The sequence below is a fragment of the Daucus carota genome, chromosome 6 (assembly GCF_001625215.2).
Source record: "Daucus carota subsp. sativus chromosome 6, DH1 v3.0, whole genome shotgun sequence".
NCBI classification, from domain to species: domain Eukaryota; kingdom Viridiplantae; phylum Streptophyta; class Magnoliopsida; order Apiales; family Apiaceae; genus Daucus; species Daucus carota.
The window spans coordinates 34,408,701-34,432,752 of record NC_030386.2 but is presented as its reverse complement, the minus strand read 5'-3'; the positions used below and the strand labels follow the sequence as shown (position 1 = coordinate 34,432,752).

Here is a 24,052-nt window from a genome sequence, read left to right as displayed (position 1 = left end):
CCGAAATTAATAAAATTTTAGTTCTGGGGCTCAAAAAAAAATCTATAATAATAATCTGTCATCCGAAGAAATCACTGGATACCATTTTGTATTTTCGAAGCTGAAATTAGTAAAATTTTGGTGCTCACATGATCTCTTTCAATGCTTCTACGTATTCTAATATTCTAATTTCTTTAGAACGAAGACACGTTTTTTATTTTAAATAATTTTTACTTCCAATTAATAAATAGAATTCTATTTCAGTAAAATATAAGTATCAAATATCAATATATTAAAATATGATTATGATCATATGACTTATTTATTTAATGATAATAATATTATTATTATTATTATAAATGTTTTTTAATTCATATTCATCATATTTTTGTATGTAACCACTATCACACAATTATGATAAAATAATTAAAAAAATTATATTTCTAACAAATAATAAATCAATAAAAATTATTTAAATCCACACTTAACATGAACCATAAACATAAAAAAAAGATATCTTTATCTCCCTTCATAACTGCTTTGACGGTGACAAAGTGATGACCTAAGTGTTGAACTGTTGATGACCAATGTTCCTTAAATTTACTTGTTCTTGATCACCATGACATTGTTTGGACCCTCCGCATGTTGCACAAAGAGACATGTAAGACATGAAAAAAAAAGAAAAAAAAAAAGTACTGGAGTTAGAAATAAAAATTGGGTTAAGATAATATATTTTATGTTTGTTCAGATGTTGTAATAATTTTTTAATTTAGAATAATAAATAATTAATTTTAATAGATTCAATTATTAATAAATTATTGTTATTATTTATTTATTTTTATCAAATGTTTATATTTAATTATTTGAATAGAATTTTATTTTTTTTACTTCATTCTCATATCATCTAGGATGTCAAAAATCCAAAATTTTGAATTTTGAGATATGAATTTTATATTATATTTTTTTCCCCAAACAAGAATGGACAAAGAACACCTCACATGTTAAAGGTTCTGCTGTTTGTTTCCGTATTCCTTAGCAAAGTTATTTATTTATTATATTAGCAAAAAAATATTTTACAAGAACCTTCATAGAAAGAATCATAATTATTAAAAGAAATTAATATCAGTCCACATAGTTGTGCCTGTGATTATATATTACATTTAGGAGATTTCTAAGAATTTATATCATTAATTACAATACATTTAATTAATTCAATTATGTTATATTTTCAATTTAGGAAATTATCAAATATAATTTTAATTTACACTCAACTTCGCATAAAAATCATGCATTCAATTTAGGAGAACAGAGTATAATACGTTGTCGATTCTCGCGATTTATTAAATATGTAGATAAAAACAACTGTTAGCTTATTATTATTGGTCACGTTACAAAGCTCTAATTCACATGGTATATGAATTATTTTTCTTCTTGTTCGTTTACTATAAAATAATAATCTTATCCTCGTGGTATATAAATTATCTTCTTCTGATTCAATATAAAATATTGATGCAGACTATTGTCGTAAATTATAAGTTTTCTAGTTTACCTACCACTCTACCAGTCAATACAGCAAAATTAAGGGTAAACAACTTCATGGCGCTTTCCCGGGCGTATATAGGAAAGTATTTTCCACTCTCCAAAATTTTCATCTAAAATTTAATTAATTATATCATAATTATAAATTATAAGAAATATATAAATTTTGTTCACTCCCGTCACACAATATTTTTTTTACAAATATATAGTCTAACAAGCATGTTGAATACAACCAATTTATCCCTTAAAAAATTACACATCATTTATTATCATATTAAATAATATATTTTATTTATAATAACCTGAAACAATAATAACATACCAAATTCTAACATATACATAATCTCATGTCCAATTAACATCCCATTTTAATCAAGAACGTTAAAGATGCTATATTATTTTATTTATATATACACATATGATGAACACGGAGTATATATTTATATAAATATGCATCCAATAATTTATATGGTACCTATTGTCGTGTACTTATTATTATAGTAGATACCGAGTATGTATACAATAACAAGTACCATTCATTGTGAAAATGATCAAGCTGATTCGAATATTATCATATTCAGTTCTCATGAAAGTTGATAGTTTTAAAAATGAAAAACATTCAAATGAGCACCCCAAAATGATCTTGTGAGAGATTAATTCGATCTTTATTTATGTCTAGTGAGTGTCAACTCAAGTCCCACATCCGAAATATAAAAAAATCTTGTCTTGGATATAAGCAATCAAAGTACTCCACTAACATGAGGCCTTTCGAAAGGAGCCCGAAAATAAAGCCGTGCCGGCTTGGCCACGGTCCAAAGCGGACAATATCATACTAATGCGGTCTTAACGGGTGTTAAGAGGTTCTTCAGAATCACGGTTAGAGGTTTTGGACGGCTTGTGTCGAAAGTCTTTCCGACATATCATACTAATGCGGTCTTAACGGGTGTTAAGAGGTTCTTCAGAATCACGGTTAGAGGTTTTGGACGGCTTGTGTCGAAAGTCTTTCCGACTAAGGTGGTCAGACGGCGTATCCCGCAAGTTGTGGAACCGATGAGTAGCGGCAGTATAAGAGCCACAAGATTGGTGGTTCTTGAATTGAGGAGAGATTGTTGAGTGAGCGTCAAACCAAGTCCCACATCATAAACAGCTAAAGAACATTAGTATGAGGAATTTTTGAAGAAGTCCAAAAATATATATGTGCGGGTTTAACACGGCTATAGTGTTTGTTGTAATCAAGTATAATCAGTATAATTGAACTTTCGGAAAGAATGTACACATACAACAAGGTTTCAAACTTCCGTATCAGTTAAATGATCAGGTGAGGGAATTATAATACCCGTGCTCACACTGGTAAGTTTTAAGTATATGTTTTTATTAAAATGTTTAAAATAATTGTTGAAAATAAAATTTTAGATCGGTGCATTGTTGTAATCAAGTATAATCAGTATAACTGAACTTTCGGAAAGAATGTACACATCATCAACAAGGTTCCAAACTTTCGTATCAGTTGTGGGAATTATAAAACCCGTGCTCACAGTCACACTGGTAAGTTAAATTGTTGACACAAAAAAAGTTATCAAGGAATTTACCCTACTGGCAATAGTTGATAACGAGCAATGTGTAACATGTGTTGCAACTTGCGACAAATATCTTACTTTTTTTCATCTATTTTAATTCTAATTTTAATTTTTAATAATTAAATTGATTAAATTTTGATTAAATTATATAATCTTAAATTTTTAAAGATCATATTATTATCAAATATATATGATCTATTTTAAAATGTAATTTTTAATTTTTAAAATAATAAATAATATTATTAATTTTTTATTAAAAATGGATGAATGTTACATTCAAAATGCACAACTAAAAGTAATGGACGAATAATATTACTCCTCCATTATCTTTCACTGCTAAATTTTAAAGTGCGCCAGGTTTTGAGCTTGGCGCTACTGTCATTTCCGGATCAAAACGTGTTATGGTGACAGAGGCCAGTCTTCAGGTCTACAATTATTGACCCCCAAAAAAATTATGAAAGAAAAATAATTTGAATTCATTTATTACTCGTGTTAGAAACTATAGTTTATGCATCTAAACACTCCCCCGCCCAATGGACCTTGCCTATAAATATGGCACTCCTTTAAGGATACAATACAACAATCCAACCATAAGAAAACAAAGAGTTGCAATGGGGATTGCTAATACTCCTTTTCTTACTTTTCTCTCGTTAATCTTCCTCATTTCAATTTTTTCATCCCAAGCCTCAGCTGATTCAACTCAATTTCTCAAATGCATGAAGAGTAAATGTCTAGACTCAGTATCCATATCCAAAGTTATATACACCCCGATAAATTCTTCCTACACACCTATCTATGAATATTCCATGCGAAATCCGCGTTTCAATCAAACAACCCGACTCAAACCCCAAGTCATAGTACAACCTGTATCGGAATCTCAAGTTCAAACCGTAGTATATTGTGCTAAAAAGTACGGTATGAGGCTTCGAATCCGAAGCGGTGGTCATGATTTCGAGGGTCTTTCGTATAGTAGCACTTATGATATTCCATTTGTGTTACTTGACATGATTAACCTCCGAGCCATTAGTGTTGACCCCGTGGCTAAAACGGCTACGGTTCAAGCTGGCGCAACACTTGGTGAACTTTACTACTGGATTTACCGGGCAAGCGATACGCTCGCTTTCCCGGCTGGCGTTTGGTCCACAGTTGGAGCCACTGGACTAATTTGTGGCGGCGGGTACGGCCCGTTGAGACGTATGTATGGTTTGGCTGCTGACAATGTGATCGATGCTCGGATTATCGATGTGAAAGGAAGGATTCTTGATAGGAAAGCAATGGGAGAAGATTTGTTTTGGGCGATAAGAGGTGGAAGTTGTTCGAGTTTCGGAGTCATTTTATCTTGGAAACTAAACCTCGTTGTTGTTCCAAAAACAGTTCTGTCTTTTACTCTTTTCAGAACTTTGGAACAGAATGCGACTGATATTATTTATGCCATGCAAAGTGTTGCCCCGAAATTTCCAAATGAACTCGAGATGAGGATGCGAATCAGCACAATTCAGAGCAATACAAGTGCTCGTGCCGATGGCAAAACAGTCGAATTCGCCATTGGGGGATTATACCTTGGTACGGGTGGAGTTGAAGCAGCACTTAAAATTGTGCAATCAACTTTGCCCGAATTAGGTATGGTTAAAGAGGATTTTGTAGAACTCACATGGATTCAAGCTATTATGATATCTTCCTTCTTTAACCTCTTCGACGATAATTACAAGCCAGAAGATTTGCTCGACAGAACATTCTTGGCTGACATTCCTACGAAAGCAAAATCTGATTTCGTTAGAGAACCGATTTCCAAAAAAGGGCTGAATGGATTTTGGAACAAGATGTTGGAAGTTGGCGTAGGGGAAACCACAGTCATCTTTACATTTTACGGAGGAAAAATGGACGAGTATTCGGAATCAGCTCTTCCATTCCCTAACAGAGCCGGAACATTGTACATGGTGTACACAAGAGTGCTCTGGGTTGGGAATACAACTGAGAAGTTGGAATGGATCAGGAGCTTGTACAGTTACTTGGCTCCGTATGTTTCGAAAAATCCGAGAAGGGCTTATTCTAATTACAATGATCTTGATTTGGGAGTGAATGATCCCACAGGGAGTATAGGTTATCTCGATGCAAGAAAATGGGGAAAACAATATTACAACCATAATTTCAAAACACTGGTTATGGTGAAGACCAGAGTAGATCCTGAGAACTTCTTCAGACAAGAGCAAAGTATTCCTACTCTGTCACTCTGGTCAGATATGTGACAGGTTTCTTAAACACAAGTGTGAATCAGTGATGATTTGTGTTCTGCACGTATGGTGTAATCCGTTACACATCTCTAGATCTGTTAGTTTGCACTTTTATCTTGTATCTTTTTTCTAGTTTGGGCTTAGTAGCTGACAGTGATCACTTGTGATCAGATAGTTCCCGAGGGTAATGCATGCAGCTACATTTTAATAAAAAGAAGCTAATAAACCGTGCAGATTTCTGGTGTTAATATTTCACGAGTTTCTTTTAATATAATTGATAATTGACGATAAATCACAGCTTGAAAATACTATCCTGCGATGGATACAGAAGGTTGAGTACTCGAGTTGACTGGGAGGACTAAAACCCGTGTCTTGTGTATCTGTCCATGCACCAACTTAAAAATAGGTTTCGATCAAAAAAAACTTAAAAATAGGTAGCGTACTGTAGATAAGGTCTAGATATATATACAACACGGAGTACAGACCTAGCTAACAACTCATTGTGCAAAATTCAGAATCAAAAACATTAAAAAATTCATTTCGAGTGAAATATTGAAAATGATAATCCAGTTAAAGATTAAAAAAAAAATTCTTAACTTATTTTTCACTCTTATATATGGTGGATATAAAATATTTTATATTAGAAGTATTTAATTTAGGTAGTATTAGGTGTCAAAATTTTCTTAAAACTTTTTCCAAATGACCTGGATGCCAAATTTTTCATGCTGCTTCCATACTATTAATAGAAAAAAAAAATCTATTTTATAATTTTTCTTTGTTTTAAATTAACACATGCGGACCCTATCATCATCCAAGGTAGTCTGAACTAAAAGATATACATAAATTCATAAGGCAAAATGACACTTGAACAATCAAGATTTTCTAATTTTTTTTCGTTTATTCAGAATTCAGAAGGTTTTTTTTGTTTACTCATATAAAATATTAATTTATTTATTTATATATACAGAGCAGAACTAGCATGTGGCGTCATCCGTCTTCTTCTGCCATTAGACGGATCTTGCATTCATACTTTTGAGTCCTGTCAAAGAAACGAATCTAAATACGCCATAAACATACAACAATATTAAAGTGCAGCGTGGCGATTATTCAACATTTTTTCTATTGATTATTCTCATTTTAGATCATGATGAGATTTGTGTTTCTGGTTACCATCATGATAAGGTTTGTTGAGAATTAAGAATATCAGATGGATCGGATCTGACCTCGGGTAAATCAATTAATTTTGCATCTATGAAATGATTATTATATTTGCTAAAATTTTTAAATCATGTTGATTATTATTTAAATACGTTGGTATTACAAATTTGATGTATTTTTTGAATTTTATAGAATGATCGATTTTGTTGAATTATTTTGTATATTTTATCAAAAATTTCTTTAAATTCATGAGATTTTGAGAAATTATACTTAAATTATAAGAATTCTACACCAACCCTATTAAATTTTATTACAAGATTACTACACTCAGTATAAAATTAAAATCAAATATAATCTATTAAAATTTATAATTATTTAAATATATTAAAATCAAAATTAGATATATATACCTCCTAGATTTTCAAACACAAATAATATATGTTAAGATAGTGGAGTGATTTATCATTTAGATCTGTCTCAATATTGAGTTCCATTTCTTTACTGAAAATATTAAAAATAGAATAAATACCGTTTTACACCACTTTGACTTATATATTTGTGTATTGAGCATACATGTTGTTAGATAAAATTTTCAAAAAATTGAGAACCAGTTTTTATTGCCAAGTTTTCATAAATTTCCTATATGCAACTAACATTTTATAAGGGGTTTTATGTCAGCACATAAATGGTGTCATGATATTAAACTATGCATGTGTTTTTATATATAATTTTGAATGTATTTAAATATATATGAGTTTATCTTAAAGTCTAAAAACAAATTATTCAAGCTACAACAATTATAATGTTTATTTTATCTGTGATACCAATTTGTTTTCATTATATTATTAAGAAAATTTGAATGTCGACGTCATAAATAAATAGAATCGCCCTAGCAGCCATCATTAATAGCAGATTTGTAAACACCGGTGGTTGCACGACGAAGATATTTTCATCGACATTTCACAGGCAAGTTGGACATACTGTATACATGTATGTATATCACAATGATGTCAAACAACAATTAAACAATGTCAACTACCTTTAAGCCGCCGGAGATGTTTACCATTAAACTAATATCACAACAACTTTCATTTTTAAAGTTTGGTTCGTCCGTCAAATTTCGGGTTCTAGAATAGAATCTACGAAGTCTTTAGTTCGAATGAGTTAAAATCGAAGCTTTTTATATGCCTCGGTGGACGGTGTAAGATCAAAATATTCTGGATCAAAGAATTTAACCAGTAATTTGTTGAGTGGGTTCAACCCAAGTCCCACATCGGAAAGATATAGAAGATTTATCTTCAATATAAGCAGCCAAAGAACTCCATTAGTATGAGGCCTTTTGGGAGGAGCCCGAAAACAAATCCGTGCGGGCTTGGCCATGGCCCAGAGCGGACAATATCATACTAATGCGGAGTTAAAGGGTGTTGCGCGGCCCAACAAGTGGTATCAGAGGCAGGTTTTCAGAAGTTGATCTTGGGGTTGCGGGCTGCAGTTGTGCGATGTGGGGGAGGCTCTCCAGAACTACGATTGGAGATCTTGGACGGCTTGTGTCGAAAGTCTTTCCGACAAAGGTGGTCGGACGGCGTGTCCCGCAAGATGAGAAATCAATGAGTAGCGGTACCGCCGTCCCGCAAGATGAGGAATCAATGAGTAGCGGCGGTATAAGGGTCACAAGATTGGTGGTTCTTGGATTGAGGGGAGATTGTTGAGTGGGTTCAACCCAAGTCCCACATCGGAAAGATATAGAAGATTTATCTTGAATATAAGCAGCCAAAGAACTCCATTAGTATGAGGCCTTTTGGGAGGAGCCCGAAAGCAAATCCGTGCGGGCTTGGCCACGGCCCAGAGCGGACAATATCATACTAATGCGGAGTTAAAGGGTGTTGCGCGGCCCAACAAGTTAATTTACCAACCACATGTACCACTATTTTAATAATCATTTGAGATTTTTACTTGTGGCATTTACATGTATGATATATCTCCAATGTTGTTATAATATCATATCTGTTTTTCTATTGTTGTGAAAAATATATATATATATATATATATATATATATATATATATAAATATATATATATATATATATGTGTGTGTGTGTGTTTTTCTATTGCTATTGATGTATCTATACATGGAAGTCTAAATTACTTACAGTAGATATCATATGTGTATGTACGTAAATATCATGAAAAACAAAAGAAAACGAGACGGCTACTAAAAGTTTATTAATAATTTCTTAGGTCGTCAAGAACTTTAAGATTTCATCATCTTCCAAATACCCGATTGAAAATTATATATCAGCAGAATATTTTCGGACGAATACTGGATCGAAAATCAGGGTCATCTCTAGAAATTTGAGTGTCTTACATGAATTTTAAAAATAATGCCACTAGTTTTTTTTTTTTTGACAGGATGCCACTAGCTTTCATGATCATAAGAAGAAATGTTTACATACATTCAAATTATATAATGATATAACAAAATTATTCTTTTATGATTAATAATACAATCAATTCAAAAACATGTAAATATATAAATACATAAATTTATCATTATATACTATATATGTATAGAGTTTCATACTTTTGACTCTGAGATAATAGTATCCTAGAAGTTCGTCTTAGTTGCTTTATTTAAAGACCGGCCTTGTCGAAAATTATATATCACCTGGACCGAGTTTAATCCAAATATTTCTGCCTAAATATACGAATTTGAGTGATCAAGTTAAGTCAAATCCAATTTTAAAGGCATATCCTGCAATTGATGCCCGATTAGTTTCAGCCTAATTGATCAAACACTGTTAATGTTCTTCAGGTAAAGCGATGATGAGGATTCTTGTGCGATGCAGTTAATAAGGATGGCTGTTGAACTTGAACATGACAATAATAAATAATGACCCGGCAGGTGGTCTCTAAAGTCCGAAACATTTCAATCGTGAGACCCATGCCATCTATGAAACGTTATTGAACTTCAATGCTGAATTCGCTATTGAAAATGCTGGTGTCCCTGTTTATATCAATCGAAGGACACTTTTGGTCCATACATTTACTTACCCACTTCATGTTCTTAAAGGCTCCCTATCTGCATTTCATATTTATGACGATTTCAGTGCTTAGCAGCCCGTGATTCTTTCCCGATCAGATAACGATGTAACACATGCATGCATGTTGTGTGTGTATACATTTCTGCATATATGGTTAATGTTCTCAAATACTCCCTATTTAGAAATATAGGGCGCTTAAATTATAAAATAATTAATTATATATTTTTGTTTTAAAAATAATTTTTTATAAACAATGGTTTTGAGTATACAGTTAAAAAATCTAGAAGTGTATGTTAAAAATTCAAATTATTCGTATTTCAAAATAGAAGGATTAATTTATACTTAATTGATGATAATAATACTATATGATACAACAATTAGTTAAAAGGATTGAGATCCAAATATATTATTGTTGTATATTACACTGCACCCGGTTTTGAGTTTGGCTACCGTCTTTTTCAGACAACATTGCAAGTAAACCAGGGTCGATATATTTAGAATAGTAAAACCTTATCGAACATGCAAAGAAAGATAGAAAGGTATTTGGAGACGAAGTCAAAAGGAAATCGGAGCTGACCAAAACGTGTTATGAATAGAGGACAAGTCTAACGGCAACATTATTGACATCAAAACCACTCTTTTCCCTCAATTCATTTTGGTCCTCGTGTTAGAAATCTTAGATTATCTGTATACTTATTGCCCCACTTGTATGGACCACGCCTATATATTCATGGACCCTTTTACAACTCAAAACATCAAACAACAACAACAAAAAAAAAAAAGTTGAGATGAAAATGAATAGTACTCCTTATTTTGCTTTTCTTTCGTTAATCTTCCTTGTGATTTCATTTCTTTCATCCCAAGCTTATGCTGATTCTACACAGTTTCTTCAATGCCTAAAGAGTAAATCTCTAGACTCATCCATAACAAAAGTTACTTATACCCCGCTCAATGCTTCATACACACCTGTCTATGAATATTCCCTGCGGAATCCTCGTTTCAATGATTCCACCCGACTCAAACCCCAAATCATAGTGCAACCCACCGCCGAATCTCAAGTTCAAACCGTAGTTTTTTGTGCTAAAAAGTACGGAATGAGGCTTCGAATTCGAAGCGGTGGTCATGATTTCGAGGGTCTTTCGTATAGTAGCACATATGATATTCCATTTGTGTTACTTGACATGATTAACCTCCGAGCCATTAGTGTTGACCCCGTGGCTAAAACGGCTACGGTTCAAGCTGGCGCCACACTTGGTGAACTCTACTACTGGATTTACCGGGCAAGCGACACGCTCGCTTTCCCGGCTGGCGTTTGGTCCACAGTGGGAGCCACTGGACTCATTTGTGGTGGCGGGTACGGCCCGTTGAGACGTGTGTATGGTTTGGCTGCTGACAATGTTATCGATGCCCGAATTATCGATGTTAAGGGGAGGATTCTTGATAGGAAAGCAATGGGAGAAGATTTGTTTTGGGCGATAAGAGGTGGAAGTTGTTCGAGTTTCGGAGTTATTTTATCTTGGAAACTAAATCTCGTCGTTGTTCCAAAAACAGTTTGGTCTTTTACTACTTTTAGAACTTTGGAGCAAAATGCGACCGATATTATCTTTCCCATGCAGACGGTTGCCCCGAAATTTCCAAAGGAACTCGACATGAGGATGCGAATCAGCACAATTCAGAGCAACACCAGTGCTCGTGCCGATGGTAAAACAGTCCAATTCGCCATTGGGGGATTGTACCTTGGATCGGGTGGAGTTGAAGAAGCACTTCGAATTGTGCAATCAACTTTACCCGAATTAGGTATGGTTAAAGAAGATTTTACGGAACTCACATGGATTCAAGCTATCATGATATCTTCATTCTTTAACCTCTTCGACGATAACTACAAGCCAGAAGATTTGCTCGACAGAACATTCTTGGCTGATATTCCTACGAAAGCGAAATCGGATTTTGTTAGAGAACCGATTTCCAAAGAAGGGCTCAATGGATTATGGAACAAGATGTTGGAAGTTGGCGTAGGGGAAACGACAGTAATCTTTACATTCTACGGAGGAAAAATGGACGAGTACTCAGAATCAGCACTTCCATTCCCTAACAGAGCCGGAACATTGTACATGGTGTACACAAGAGTGCTCTGGGTTGGGAATACAACTGAGAAGTTGGAATGGATCAGGAGCTTGTACAGTTACTTGACTCCTTATGTTTCGAAAAATCCGAGAAGGGCTTATTCCAATTACAATGATCTGGATTTGGGAGTGAATGATCCAACTGGGGGTATAGGCTATTTTGATGCAAGAAAATGGGGGAAACAATATTACAACCATAATTTCAAAACACTGGTTATGGTGAAGACCAGAGTAGATCCTGACAACTTCTTCAGACAAGAGCAAAGCATTCCTACACTGTCACTTTGGTCTGCTATGTAAGAGGTTTATTAAGCACAAATAATACTAATTAGGAGTGATTTATGTTTTGCATGCATGGTGGTGTAAGTGATGCACACCTCAAGTTCTATTAATTTGTATTTCGGTTTGTTTTTTGAGCTTAGAAGCTGACAGTGATCACGTGTAATCCAATAGTTTACGAGTGTACGCAGTACACTAATAAATCAGTAATTATTGTGCAGTACATCTGTCCCTCTCATTTTTTTTACATTTATTTTACATTGCTCGACACGTATTTTAAGGCATATATAAAATGTAGTTCCATAATTTTTTTCCAAATTTTTTTTTATAAAAGTTTAGATACTAGAATTTTTATTCAAAAAAAAAAATTCAAAATAATTTTTCAAACTATATTTTATGAGAGAGCATTAAAAATGCGTATTGAGCCAACGTCCCCTAATGGTACAATTGAGAGGGACGGAGGAAGTATAACACATGTTAGTGATTTCTTAAGAATCTGACAATTACATACTCCCTTATAATATAAATCGTCTATTTTTATTCAGAATTTTTTTAAAATAATAATTTTAACTATGTGGTCAAAATACTTCAAAATGTGTGCCAAAAAGTCAAACGACTTATATTTCAAAACAGAAAAAGTATGTAATATGTGAAAGTAATGATTTTTGTATAAAATATTGATCGACAGTTATTGACTTATTGATAATAGTTGCAATTAGTGATAGTTGACTTTTATTTATATATGGGTTTGTCGAGTGTGTGTCATATGTTAAACACAAAATTAAAAAATTTATGCATTTAGACTTATTTTAATTGGTGTGGTGGTTGTGGACAAAAATCGTTTATATATTACTCCCTCCTCCTTTTAAATGTTCTTTTTGAATTTTTACCTATCAAATTGACCATTTTGACTGAAAGTTACATGTAGTATATAATTGAGAAAAATCTTAAAAATTATATCATTAGAAAATATATTTAGTCTATTTTCTATAAATAAGTGTTTAAAGACGTTTAATATTTTGTATTCAATAAAAGTTCTATTTTACCTTTAAAAAGAAACTCATATATAAATATATTTAAGAAACAAATTTTAACTTCATAAAAGTAACATAAGCATTGGAAAAGAACGCTAAAATCATGAAATAAATACCAATTGAATTGCAGTGCTAAGCATGACGAAGGAGAGGTGATCATGATATTTGTTATTTACGGTATACTCCTATAGAAATAGAAGCATGTGGTGATAATCGAAGTGCCAATTGCCAACTAGCTAGCAAAGTCACAAGTTGACAATATTATGATAGTTAAGTTGACCAATAACTCCAAACCCGTGTGTGTCCTTTTGCACCAACTTATGTATGGGTAGATAAGAAATAAGTGTGGGGAGATTTATTTATCTTAACAACTCTTCGTGCACGGCAGTGGAGGAGACTTTTCTTCTGAAATACGAGTCTTTAAATATGTTACACAATGATGACTAAACATAATCGGTGCTTATAATATTTGAAACTTTTTACCAATTTATGATATTAACATGGATTAGAAATGGGGATGATAAAATCATACCGAAAATCCAAGACGCCTGTAAATATATATTCATATTGAAATTTTTCAAATTTAAATTGAACCAAAACTAATTCAAAAAAGGGGTCGTAATCAAATACGGTTTAATCAAAATTACACAAAATTGTGTATGTATAATATAAATGTTGTGTGTGTGTATGTTATATTATTTTTTATTATCTATTATTTGGTTTAATATATATTTTATTTTAATCTAATATAGATTAATTATAAGATTAATAATGTTTATTATTTAATTATTATTTATAATATATTTTTAATAATAAATAATTATGAACCGGTCGGATTCATTTTATCGTGAGTCGAGGTAGTAGTGTGATTTTATATTCTAGCCTATTAAACTTTGAGGTGGATCAAATTTCTTTTCTAGATCGTATCAAATTTTAATATAAACCCTTATATTTGATTTGCATTTTAGTTTATTAATTATTTATGTACTTTATTCTTCTGTTATATAAAGATATAAAATTTACTTTTGATTAAAATTTATCAAGTATATTCATTTAAAAGAATATTAATTTTTAAATAAAATTTCCATAATTTAGACATCATTATATCCTAATACGTTTCCACTTTCAAGATAATGGAAGAGGTTCTATTATCGCATTTTTATATACAGAGAGAACTATGCATGCATATTCAGATGTTCTCACTCTTTAGTCTTGGCATTTTATCATACGTTCGTCTTCTAATCTGTAATCCATTCGTCGAATATAATAATTCTGTCAAACAAACGAATCTGAATACAATTATAATTTTCAAGTGCAACCTGCCAATTATTCAACATTTTCTTCTTCTTGTTGATTATTCTATCTTTCTTCTTGATGTTGAATGATATTCAGACAGACATGATATATTACTAGAAGACAATTAAGAAAAACTACTAGATGATCGTGACTTTGGGTCATGTGACTTTGGGGCATGTGACATGGCAGTCCATCTCCGACCATTAAAAACCTTTAGCTAAATGGTGAGTAGGTATTTTAAAAATAAAAAAATTTAGCTAATAGCTCGAAAAGCTCGTACTCCAACCATACTCGAGTTATTATCTACTCCCTCTGGTCCTTATTATAAGTCACCAAGACTTTTTGCACACACTTTTAGGTGCTTTGACCACACACTTAAAATTATTTTTTTTTAAATTTTCTTTTTCTGAATTAAAATATATATCAAATATTTTAATTCAGAAAAAGAAAAATTTTAAAAATAATAAATTTAAGTAAGTGGTCAAAGGACCTATAATTGTGTGCAAAAAATCTTGGTGCCTTATAATAAGGACCAGAGGGAGTACATTATAATTTTAGTCAACCTCCCATGGATGACTAAATTTGTCGAACCTCTACATGCCTCTAAAAAATTTGTAGAAAGATTGCACATCATTTATTACCATATTGAACTGATATATTCTATTTTAACAATCTAAATATTAATAACATACTATTTTTAAATTATAACCAACCAATATAGCCAATACTAGCAAAATATCTTACGAGTTAAGCAAATTTTATCTAATATCTTACAAGTCCTATTTTACCAACGATTATAACCAACACCATTGTAAATGCTCTTAGTCCCGATCAAATGCAATAATATAAATAACAAAATGGACCGCACTTCCCCAGAAACAAAGCACAGTACAGATTATATGAACACATGAAACAATTAAAAATATATTTATTATTTCTGAAAAGATTAAACAAATCTTGGAAAAGATAAATATTTATCCTGATTAGTTAAGATAATTCTGAATTCTTATTTTAACGCTCTATCATACCAATGCAAAAATGATTACGATGTAGACTCTTGTGACTAAAATCGTAAAGAGCAACCCTATTCTTTAAAAGCTCCTCATCTACCTAACTTTCAAAGTCAAAATAGAAATGATAATATATTCAGCCGCTAACAATAACCATTCTGTCGTCTTCTATATGAATGTGAAAGTAGTTGGACAATATTGAACTTGCTTTTTTATCATTTTATCTCAGGGACGGATCTAGGAATTTAGGTAAGTGGGGGTAAAAAAAACACACACATAAAATCGCTTTTTAGAGACAAAATTTTCATTTAACCAAAAATGATTTGAGTTGATTAATGAGTTAAATATATAAGTTTATGATTAGAAATACACAAAATATTAGAACGGAAGTACTGATATTTAAACATGAATGAACTCATACTAAACCCAGCCTTAGGGGGCTGCTTAGAGTCTGAGACACAAGCAGATATTCAGGGGTTGAGACACAAGACTGGCCAAAAAAAATCAAATGAAACTGGTAAGAGTCGAACTAGTACCACATCCAAAAAAATTCCATGTCTAAATCATAGGGGCAAAGCATCAATTAACAAATTCAATATAACAGAACTCTTAAAACATTTATAAGCTACTGGGGGGCCCAGTGTAGCTCCGTCCCTGTCTCAATCATTTTCCTTCTTTCATGATCCAAAAAACTGAAGATTTTATTTTTAATATTTATTTAAAATTATTATAATTACATATTTATTAAATACACTTATTTAATATTCAATGACTCTATTTCTATAGTTAAAATTAAATCAAATATTGATTTTCTAAAAAACATGCAAGTCAAGGAAACCAAATTATAACAACTAAATCCCTGACAAAAAAAAATTATAACAACTAAATAAAAAATTATAACAGTGGCTTTGATTATCTAGCTATCATGAATTTCAGTTTTCAGATATGGCCTTCAAATAAAATGAAATTAAACTAAATTATTATAAAGATATTTCCTTTATCTCCAAATAACAGTTGCTTTGATTTTCTACACTTTATAGTTTAGAAAAAACATATTTCCACACAATTTTTCAATTTTTCTTTCAATACATAAAAATGCAAAATTAAATATTTATTTAGAAAAAAATACAAAAAATAATATATAAAAGTAGGGCTTTTACAACAAGCCATGTAGAACTTTCGCCAACTCCACTGATTCTAATTTCTTAGGCAAAACAGTTGCGTCATTCTCTCTTCATCAACAAGTACTTGGCCTTCTGAAACCCAACATATACCGGTAAAACTATTTTATAACACCATAATTGTTAATTATTTATAAATTTGTGATATGCATTATAGTATTCATGAAATGGAGTAGTTGTATAACTTTCTTGTATATTTCTGCATACAGAACATACCATTTACATACAAGTTCCTAGTATAACATGCAGCTTAGCAGCTGCACAGCATCTATGTTTGTACTTTGACGTAAACCAACTATGACAGACTTAACAACATATACTAAAACTCATTTTGGAGCAGCAGAGGATCAGTATGAATTACCTGTACAGAACTAACACCAGCAATGTAGCCCAGCTAAAATGTTGCTTCGGTAGTATGATATACTGCTCTGCTACCTCATGAATCTGTTAGTGTATTAGCGCTTCCTGTTGTCTATAACGTGAATTAGCCTTGTTGATCTGCATATATATGACATGAAAAAAACGCAATTGAATCTCAGTTATTTTCAGCATCCTTATGAAAATCATTAGCAGCAGTTAGCTGATCCTTGATGCTACTTGCATCGGTACTGTTTAGAGAATGATTAACATTAGCCTCATACTCCGATTCAGAGCTTGAGCTCCCGTCTATCTCCTTGGCAGGAGATTCAAGTTGCATGCATGCAGCAACCGAGTCAGAATCAAGACTCCTGTTTGAAGGAGTCATCTCTTCCTTCTTTACAATGTTAAATACAATCCCGTTGTGAATCCTTTCAGCCTGCAGAAGCTCACCTTCAGCAACTAAAATACTAGAACTGTTCATTGAGGCTCTATTGATAACATCCCTTTGATCAGAATCCATATCTGAGCTTCTATCAGGTGTCGTCACCCTTGGGCTTTGGGGATTCGAATCTCTGGCTGAGATATGAATCGTGCTGTTCGGTACCATTATTCCTTTATTGGATTTGAGATCACCATCCAAATTTTGGACAAAATCAACAAAAAGATCAGCTGACGTTGTCCTCATCAAGGGACCACCAGATCTCGTCCAAGAATTTTGATCAGGGCTCTCAGGCTCACTGTCACTGCTTTCATGTGTACTGCGGTTGGTCCGCACGTTCCAAGAAGTGGATCCTGTTCCACCAACCCCACCTTGCTGTAGTGAGGATCCAAGCTCTGCAACGAATTCTTCAAAAGAACCAGTTGAGTTTTCTCGAGCAATGCAATTCCATGAAGGAATTCTTTTCGAACCACTAAATCTCACTGCGCTAGATAAGCCTTGAGAAGCAGCAGCTGCTCTCTGTGCACTCCTCTTCAGTCGACGCATGTGATTAAGTATCGCAACACAGTCATCAAGTGCTAACTCAATACCACAATTGGCTTTTATGGCTGACAGCTTCTCCCAAGTGCACCTCCTGCCTTGATTGGCTGCTTTCTGAAGTTCCGAATGAGAAGGGTTCTGTATGATCTTTGAATACTGAAATTGCAATTTTATAAGAAATCAATAAGAGAACATTACTCACAAATCACAATGATGAAACAATTCTAAATTTTAAGGTAAAGTTGGAGAAACTACAACATGCAGTGATGATATGAATGTCCTTTCTTCTGATAATCAATCTGATTGCCAGTTTACAACAACTTGTCTAAAGTGATTCTGCAGATAATATTTCAACGTCGCCATATTACAAGTTGAGAGCAGAGGAGATACTTTGTGAAAATTGACTAATTAGGACACTATCCAGTATCCACTTATCATTTATAAAATTGGCATTAGTTCCATGTATTTGGCGACACGACCTACAATATCTTCATGACTTGATAACGTGTTCGTGTGTTCTAATGAGATGCAATTCTACCCAAATTTTATTTCCAGAATATAGCATAGTACAAAGGGAATGAAAAGAATAGCATTTTTTTTCCCACTCACTTTAAGCAAATCAATGAATCAACTCATCTGAAGTAGCAATGGGTTATTGATGTATCACACAAACTAATCTTTGTGACTTGTGTCAAACAGAGTATGCTTAAATATACCATCCACCCTCTAGAAATTTCAATAATTCTGTTAACTAATACATTTCATGTATTAAATTTTCGAATAAATTCCGTCTTCCAAAGCTGGGATCAGCAATCCTCTAAATCTATTTCCTGCTTACTGCTACACGTCTAGCATCAATGCACTACATACTTCTTTATATTTTTCTTATGTACTTATAAAAAGAACAAAAGTCTTCAACCAACACAAACCTCCTGGATACAGTCACTAAAAAGATATCAAACAAATGCTTACATTCTTACAGATAGAATTGTGGTTTCATACAATGGGCTTCAAATCACACGCACGCGCGCGCAAAAAAAAAAAAGACCTCTAGGCTTTGTAGAGTCCATTTCAAGGATTGGTGATTTATCCATTCCTCCTATACTGACACAACCAAATTACCAGCTCTAGTATCCATCCTCTGTCACAACTATATCACCAATTGTTCATATTCTGGGTGCAACACTTATGCAGCATTCCTAACCTTGATATTGTATCACACAACCAAAGAGAAAAATGGTGTGTGGATCCTTTTAACAATCAACCACAGAATAAGTTCCACATCCCTACTCAACTAAAGAATGTGCGCCTTATGCCAGTGTTGTGATACCAAAATCAGCCTTACTTTCTTACGATTAAATACTAAAGTACTCAATTAAAATAAAAGGCCAATTTAAAATTAAAATTAAAATAATAATTAAAAAAAAACTATTTGTACCATGCTGGAATGATTCTATTAAGAAGTGAATAAGAATCCTAAAATTGAAATCTGTCTTTGAAACCATGTCTATCAGCACAGCAGAGTCTTTGATGTGCCTACTTAGATTGACTATAAGCTTCCATTTTAAGTTGAACAAGGGGCAACAAAGTTGTTAATAACCAAGTTAAATCCCAATTTCTTCTGCAAGCAACAGCACTTCGCCTAAGGTTTTCATATTACTCCAACTAGAGAACTAAACATGATCTCCATTAGAAGGTTCAAAACCCTTGAACAAACATGCATATTGCATACACTTGACCTGAATCTAGGAGAACCAACAAAGATATAAAGATAGACACCATATTTTAGAGTCGGTTACTAATTAGTTTGACAGGAATCTTGTAACTTTATTAGAGATTTGTATGTCCTCTTAAAGAGACTCGTCCAGTCCTACCCGTTTGGTTGAGCATAAGTAAAACCAATACTATAACCACATTCATCACTCATCGTTAACTTGCAACTGTAGCCATTGTTAACCAACCATTTACTATAATCAGTTTCTCTTCTAACTTCGCTAATTTGGATTCTGTTTCAGGTCACAATAATTAGATAATAATATTGGTTAATTAAATCTAAGATTAATGCCTTAATAAATTGTGTCCATCATTATAACTTATTAGGACATACCAGCATTCCAAAGAAATTATCCTCATCTGTTCATATTAACTTTATAAAGAAATATAGGGAAGGCTATTCCTGTCAAGCTAACACTTCTTTCATCCAGTTCCTTTACTGTTTCTGTTTGCTCACTATATGCTGTTTCGTATTTTTCAAACATTAAAATACTAAACATTATACATACCTGAGCTAGGGTGGCTGGCATTACCACGGTGACATCACCTTCCCATTCTTGGGCAAATAGCCTGGCAAGTCCTCCTAAAGGAAAACCAAGCTCTAGTATCTGGTTACATCTGTGTTTCACCTCCATCTCAACAAGATGCGCAAGCTGCATATATACAATAAACAAATTCACTATCTTCTTTTTCACCCTAATCATCCACTCTTATTATGGAAGCACAACTTTGTATGGAAACTATTTTTATACAAATATTGTGAAAATTGAAGTTTCCAACCTTACTTAACAGTTAAATCCAGACATTAGATGCTCAGATTTACAAAAAGCAATAGAAACCAGTTTTTTTAGAAGGTGAATATCCTACATTTAAGAAGTCAATGTTAAATTTAAGGACTGATATCAATAAATGATAAATATTATACTGAAATACCTTAGCGGCGAAGTTGCCTCCATATGCTCTCACAATTTCCTTTACTCTTAGTAAAGGAGCAATATGAGGATTAGCTTGACTCACAATAAAGTGATTAACATTAAAGAGCTCTTTTAATTGCATCATTGGTAAATCAATCTCCAAGCTACCATCTCTCCACCTACGTGCAGATGTACCTTGACCCTCTTCAGGCCCTAAGTTGAATGGGGGATGATACGGAACAATCTCTCCACTTCTATCTTTTGCCATTAGTTCTTGGGCTTCAAAAAGACCAGGAAAAGCACAAGAGGCGGTAACTGCACTCCAAATAACAACATGAGGCGAAGTCAAATAGTTAAGGCATCGAGGAGGTTCATGCTTTCTTGGGGAGCATACGGTGATTGCAAGAACTCGACCAGTCATATCATACGCTTCTTGAAATGTGAGATTATTTGTAAGCTGCCTCAACATCATCTGCAACTGTCTTATGTCATGAACTGCACCTCGTGTCATAACTCTTCTAAAAATTGCAAATATTCCGCCCAACTGGTCAAAGAACTGCAGAGAGCTCCAAGAATCCTCAAAAAAGGTTTGAAGCTCAGGCCAAGACCTAGTAGCAATAACAGAGCACATGATGGATCCCACACTAGACCCAGCAATTATGCGGGGCATGAGTTTGTGTTCAACAAATGTTTTCACCACACCAACATGGAATGCCCCCAGTGAAGCACCCCCACTCAGAAGCAACGCAGTCCTCCCAAAAGCATGTCTTGTCTCATGCATAAAAGCAAGCTTCTCTTCCAGCAAAAGCTCCTCAGAGTCTGAGTCACAAACCATTCTCAATTGGGTTGAGACTTCATCAATATATTCCTTTATAAGTTTAGGCACTTGAAGCCTTCCCTTGTGAAGCTCTGGGTTGCACATATTCCCAAGGTTTCTAACCAGGTCTGCTCTCATGCAAAATATGATATCTCTGAGAGAACCTTCTTGGCGGCGGTGGCGGAGCTCTTGGAGTTTATTCCTCACAAGTTCTTCGTCATAGAGATCTGATTCGATTCTGGGAGTTTCTTTGTCTAGCATTTTAGCTGAGTGAGCCCATTCTTCATAGGTTAAGGCAGATCTCATCATATTCCTCCAAAATTTTCTCCGATAAGCCACCTCAGCCCTCATTTTTACATTGGTGTAGCGTTTTAACATAAAAGCTATCAGTATCATCATTACCAAGATACCTTGTGGGTTGCGCGGATGAAACCACGATATCATGGGTTTCAAGTAGAACTTTATATTATCTTTAAGTTTTTGCAAGTAACAGAGAAGCACATGAAAAATTTGTTCCCTCAGTTGTGACATTGACCTGCAAAAGAGCACTCTGAAAGCAATCGTCCGACCCCAGAATGTTGAAGGTCCGATAAAGAATTTGTCAACAGTTGCCTCATTACTTATATCCATATCAGACAACTAAAACTTACAAAAATTGGCTCCAACTGTGATCGATTTAAAGGGCTAGTAACTGATACTCTAAATTAAAGCCTGCAACACCAAGATATAATAAAATCTCAAAATTTCCGAAAGGAATTCAGAAAAATTCATGAATTTGAGAATGAAATGTGTATTCACTCCTCCAGAAACAACAGGTAATATTTCCAACCACACAGACTAGAACTAGTTACAAATAAATACTCCAATAGTAAAGTTGCATCCAAGACAGAATCATCAGTCAGAGGTCTATGCAATACTCTAAAGTCTAATGTGATGAGATAATGAATACTGACTCCATAAAATGACTTAGAGCAAGTCCAAGAGAAGCCCTATAACTTGTCTTAAGTTATAATTTAAGGCACTTGATGAAAAATGTCGATCCAAGAGTGTCCTAGTGATGCCTTATATCACTAGGACAATCTCTTCAAGCCCTATTAATAGGGCACCTCTCTCCTTGCCCTATCCAATATTTTAATATAAAATTTTATATCCACCCTCTTTCTCTCTCTACTTTATATTGTGTTTTAATGATGAAAGGAAGAATTTAATAATAAAATATTAAACATATATTGAAAATAAGGCACATCGTTGGAGTTGAACTTACATAACCATGTCCTAAATCACTAGGACATCATATTTTATATTATATTTGGGGCTCTAACTAGGACATTGTTGGACTTGCTCTTAATTCAGTAATCATTAAACAGAATTAAGATAAACTCATTTTAACCTTTTAACTTTACATAAGTTCCAACAATTTGAATCCGCCTCAATTATCAAGACATATACAGAGACAAAACACAAAAATGCAAAAAACACAACTCAACTACCCAATATAATGCCAAATGATTTACCATTTTCTTGTCAAGATTCTTATATCTATATCTATATATTCCTTTTGATCAAGTTTCAGTAAACAGTAAATTAAGAAAAACTCTCATCATCTGCTTCAATTCCCAGAGGTGATTACTCATCACTGCAAAAACTCAAAAGGGTTCTCAAAATAATCCCATAACCACTCCAATTCTAACAATAATCAAATCAAAATCCCGCGATCACACATATAGTCACATGGCCTCGAGAACTGGAAAAAACAGAAATATATATATATATATATATATATATATATATATATATAACAAAAAGAACTAAAATAAAAAAGAAGACCTTAAGCGAGTCCCTCCCAGCTGCAATGAATTGATCAAAATTAGCCACCAGAATCAGCAGATAAAACAAACCCTAAAAAACCTCCGGTGAAAAACCAAGAAATGGGTAAGCAATAATATAATACTCCAAGAACATTGGGAGTTGTGAAAAAACGGGAGATGAGATAACGATGTAGATGAGGAGTGTGACGTTCAAGTATGGTATGACAAATAGTCAGCATGTGCATACAGCATTTATGTGTGTATAGGTTTTTCAAGTCTTGAATAATCCTCGGAGAGAAGTCAGAGTAATTTAGTTTTTTTATTGTTATTATTACTATTACGCAGGTGGATTGTGTTTGTGTAAAGAAATGAAACTTGAGTTGGGTTTGCTTATACGAAATATATATATGTCGTGTAATAAAATGTGATGGTGTGTAAGAGATTTGCAGGTTACTTTTGTTTTTGTTTTTGTTGTGTTCTGGTCACCGTTGAGAAGAGGAAGATCGTAAAGGTTGGCGATCGCGATCATGTACGACTGATTTCGTCTTGACAGAATAATATTTTTTATTTTTTGTATTCTTTAAGTTGAGATGCACACTCGTGAGTCGTAGTCGTATTATGATTCCGTTTCTTTTACGGTAAAGATAAAATTAAATAACTACTGATAATTTAAATTATTGAATGCTTTTTGATAATTTATGAGGCAAGACCGTCAAATAAAGGGTTGATTCCAACTCGGATTTGAAAGTTAGTCGTCAGCAATCGTTTAAATTGTGGCTTCAATTATTAGATCAAATTTTATTTTTTTTATTTCCAGTTTGCTTTTATTTTTGTTTTTTGATTTGTATTTTTAGGTTGTTTTCTCTGGTTAATCAAATATTTGTTTTCGCTTCTTGATTCTAAGTGGGGTATTGATTTAATGATAATATTTTATATAGAATTGTTGAGCGGCG

General features: G+C 33.3%; 3 protein-coding genes across 4 annotated transcripts; 2 read left to right on the top strand and 1 right to left on the bottom strand.

Annotated features, from left to right (window-relative positions):
- The first annotated feature begins 3,659 nt into the window (after positions 1–3,659).
- LOC135147148 (berberine bridge enzyme-like 8) lies at positions 3,660–5,574 on the top strand. Its single transcript, XM_064079958.1, has one exon. The coding sequence runs from the start codon at positions 3,707–3,709 to the stop codon at positions 5,339–5,341; it is 1,635 nt and encodes a 544-aa protein (XP_063936028.1). The 5' UTR covers positions 3,660–3,706; the 3' UTR covers positions 5,342–5,574.
- A 4,697-nt stretch (positions 5,575–10,271) lies between these two features.
- LOC135147123 (berberine bridge enzyme-like 8) lies at positions 10,272–12,150 on the top strand. Its single transcript, XM_064079837.1, has one exon. It carries the CDS (start codon positions 10,314–10,316, stop codon positions 11,946–11,948), a length of 1,635 nt encoding a protein of 544 aa, XP_063935907.1. The 5' UTR covers positions 10,272–10,313; the 3' UTR covers positions 11,949–12,150.
- Positions 12,151–16,607: 4,457 nt separating this feature from the next.
- LOC108225086 (triacylglycerol lipase SDP1) lies at positions 16,608–23,991 on the bottom strand. Of its 2 annotated transcripts, XM_017399901.2 has the most exons (5): positions 23,119–23,991; positions 21,942–22,002; positions 20,494–21,841; positions 20,070–20,213; positions 16,608–17,943 (listed from the first exon to the last, which is right to left on the bottom strand). In XM_017399901.2, the coding sequence occupies exons 3-5, from the start codon at positions 21,820–21,822 to the stop codon at positions 16,984–16,986; spliced, it is 2,433 nt and encodes an 810-aa protein (XP_017255390.1). In that variant the 5' UTR covers positions 21,823–21,841; positions 21,942–22,002; positions 23,119–23,991; the 3' UTR covers positions 16,608–16,983. The 2 variants fall into 2 exon arrangements, with proteins under 2 accessions (XP_017255390.1, XP_017255388.1); XM_017399899.2 differs by having other exon boundaries at positions 20,494–22,002.
- Positions 23,992–24,052: the final 61 nt, after the last annotated feature.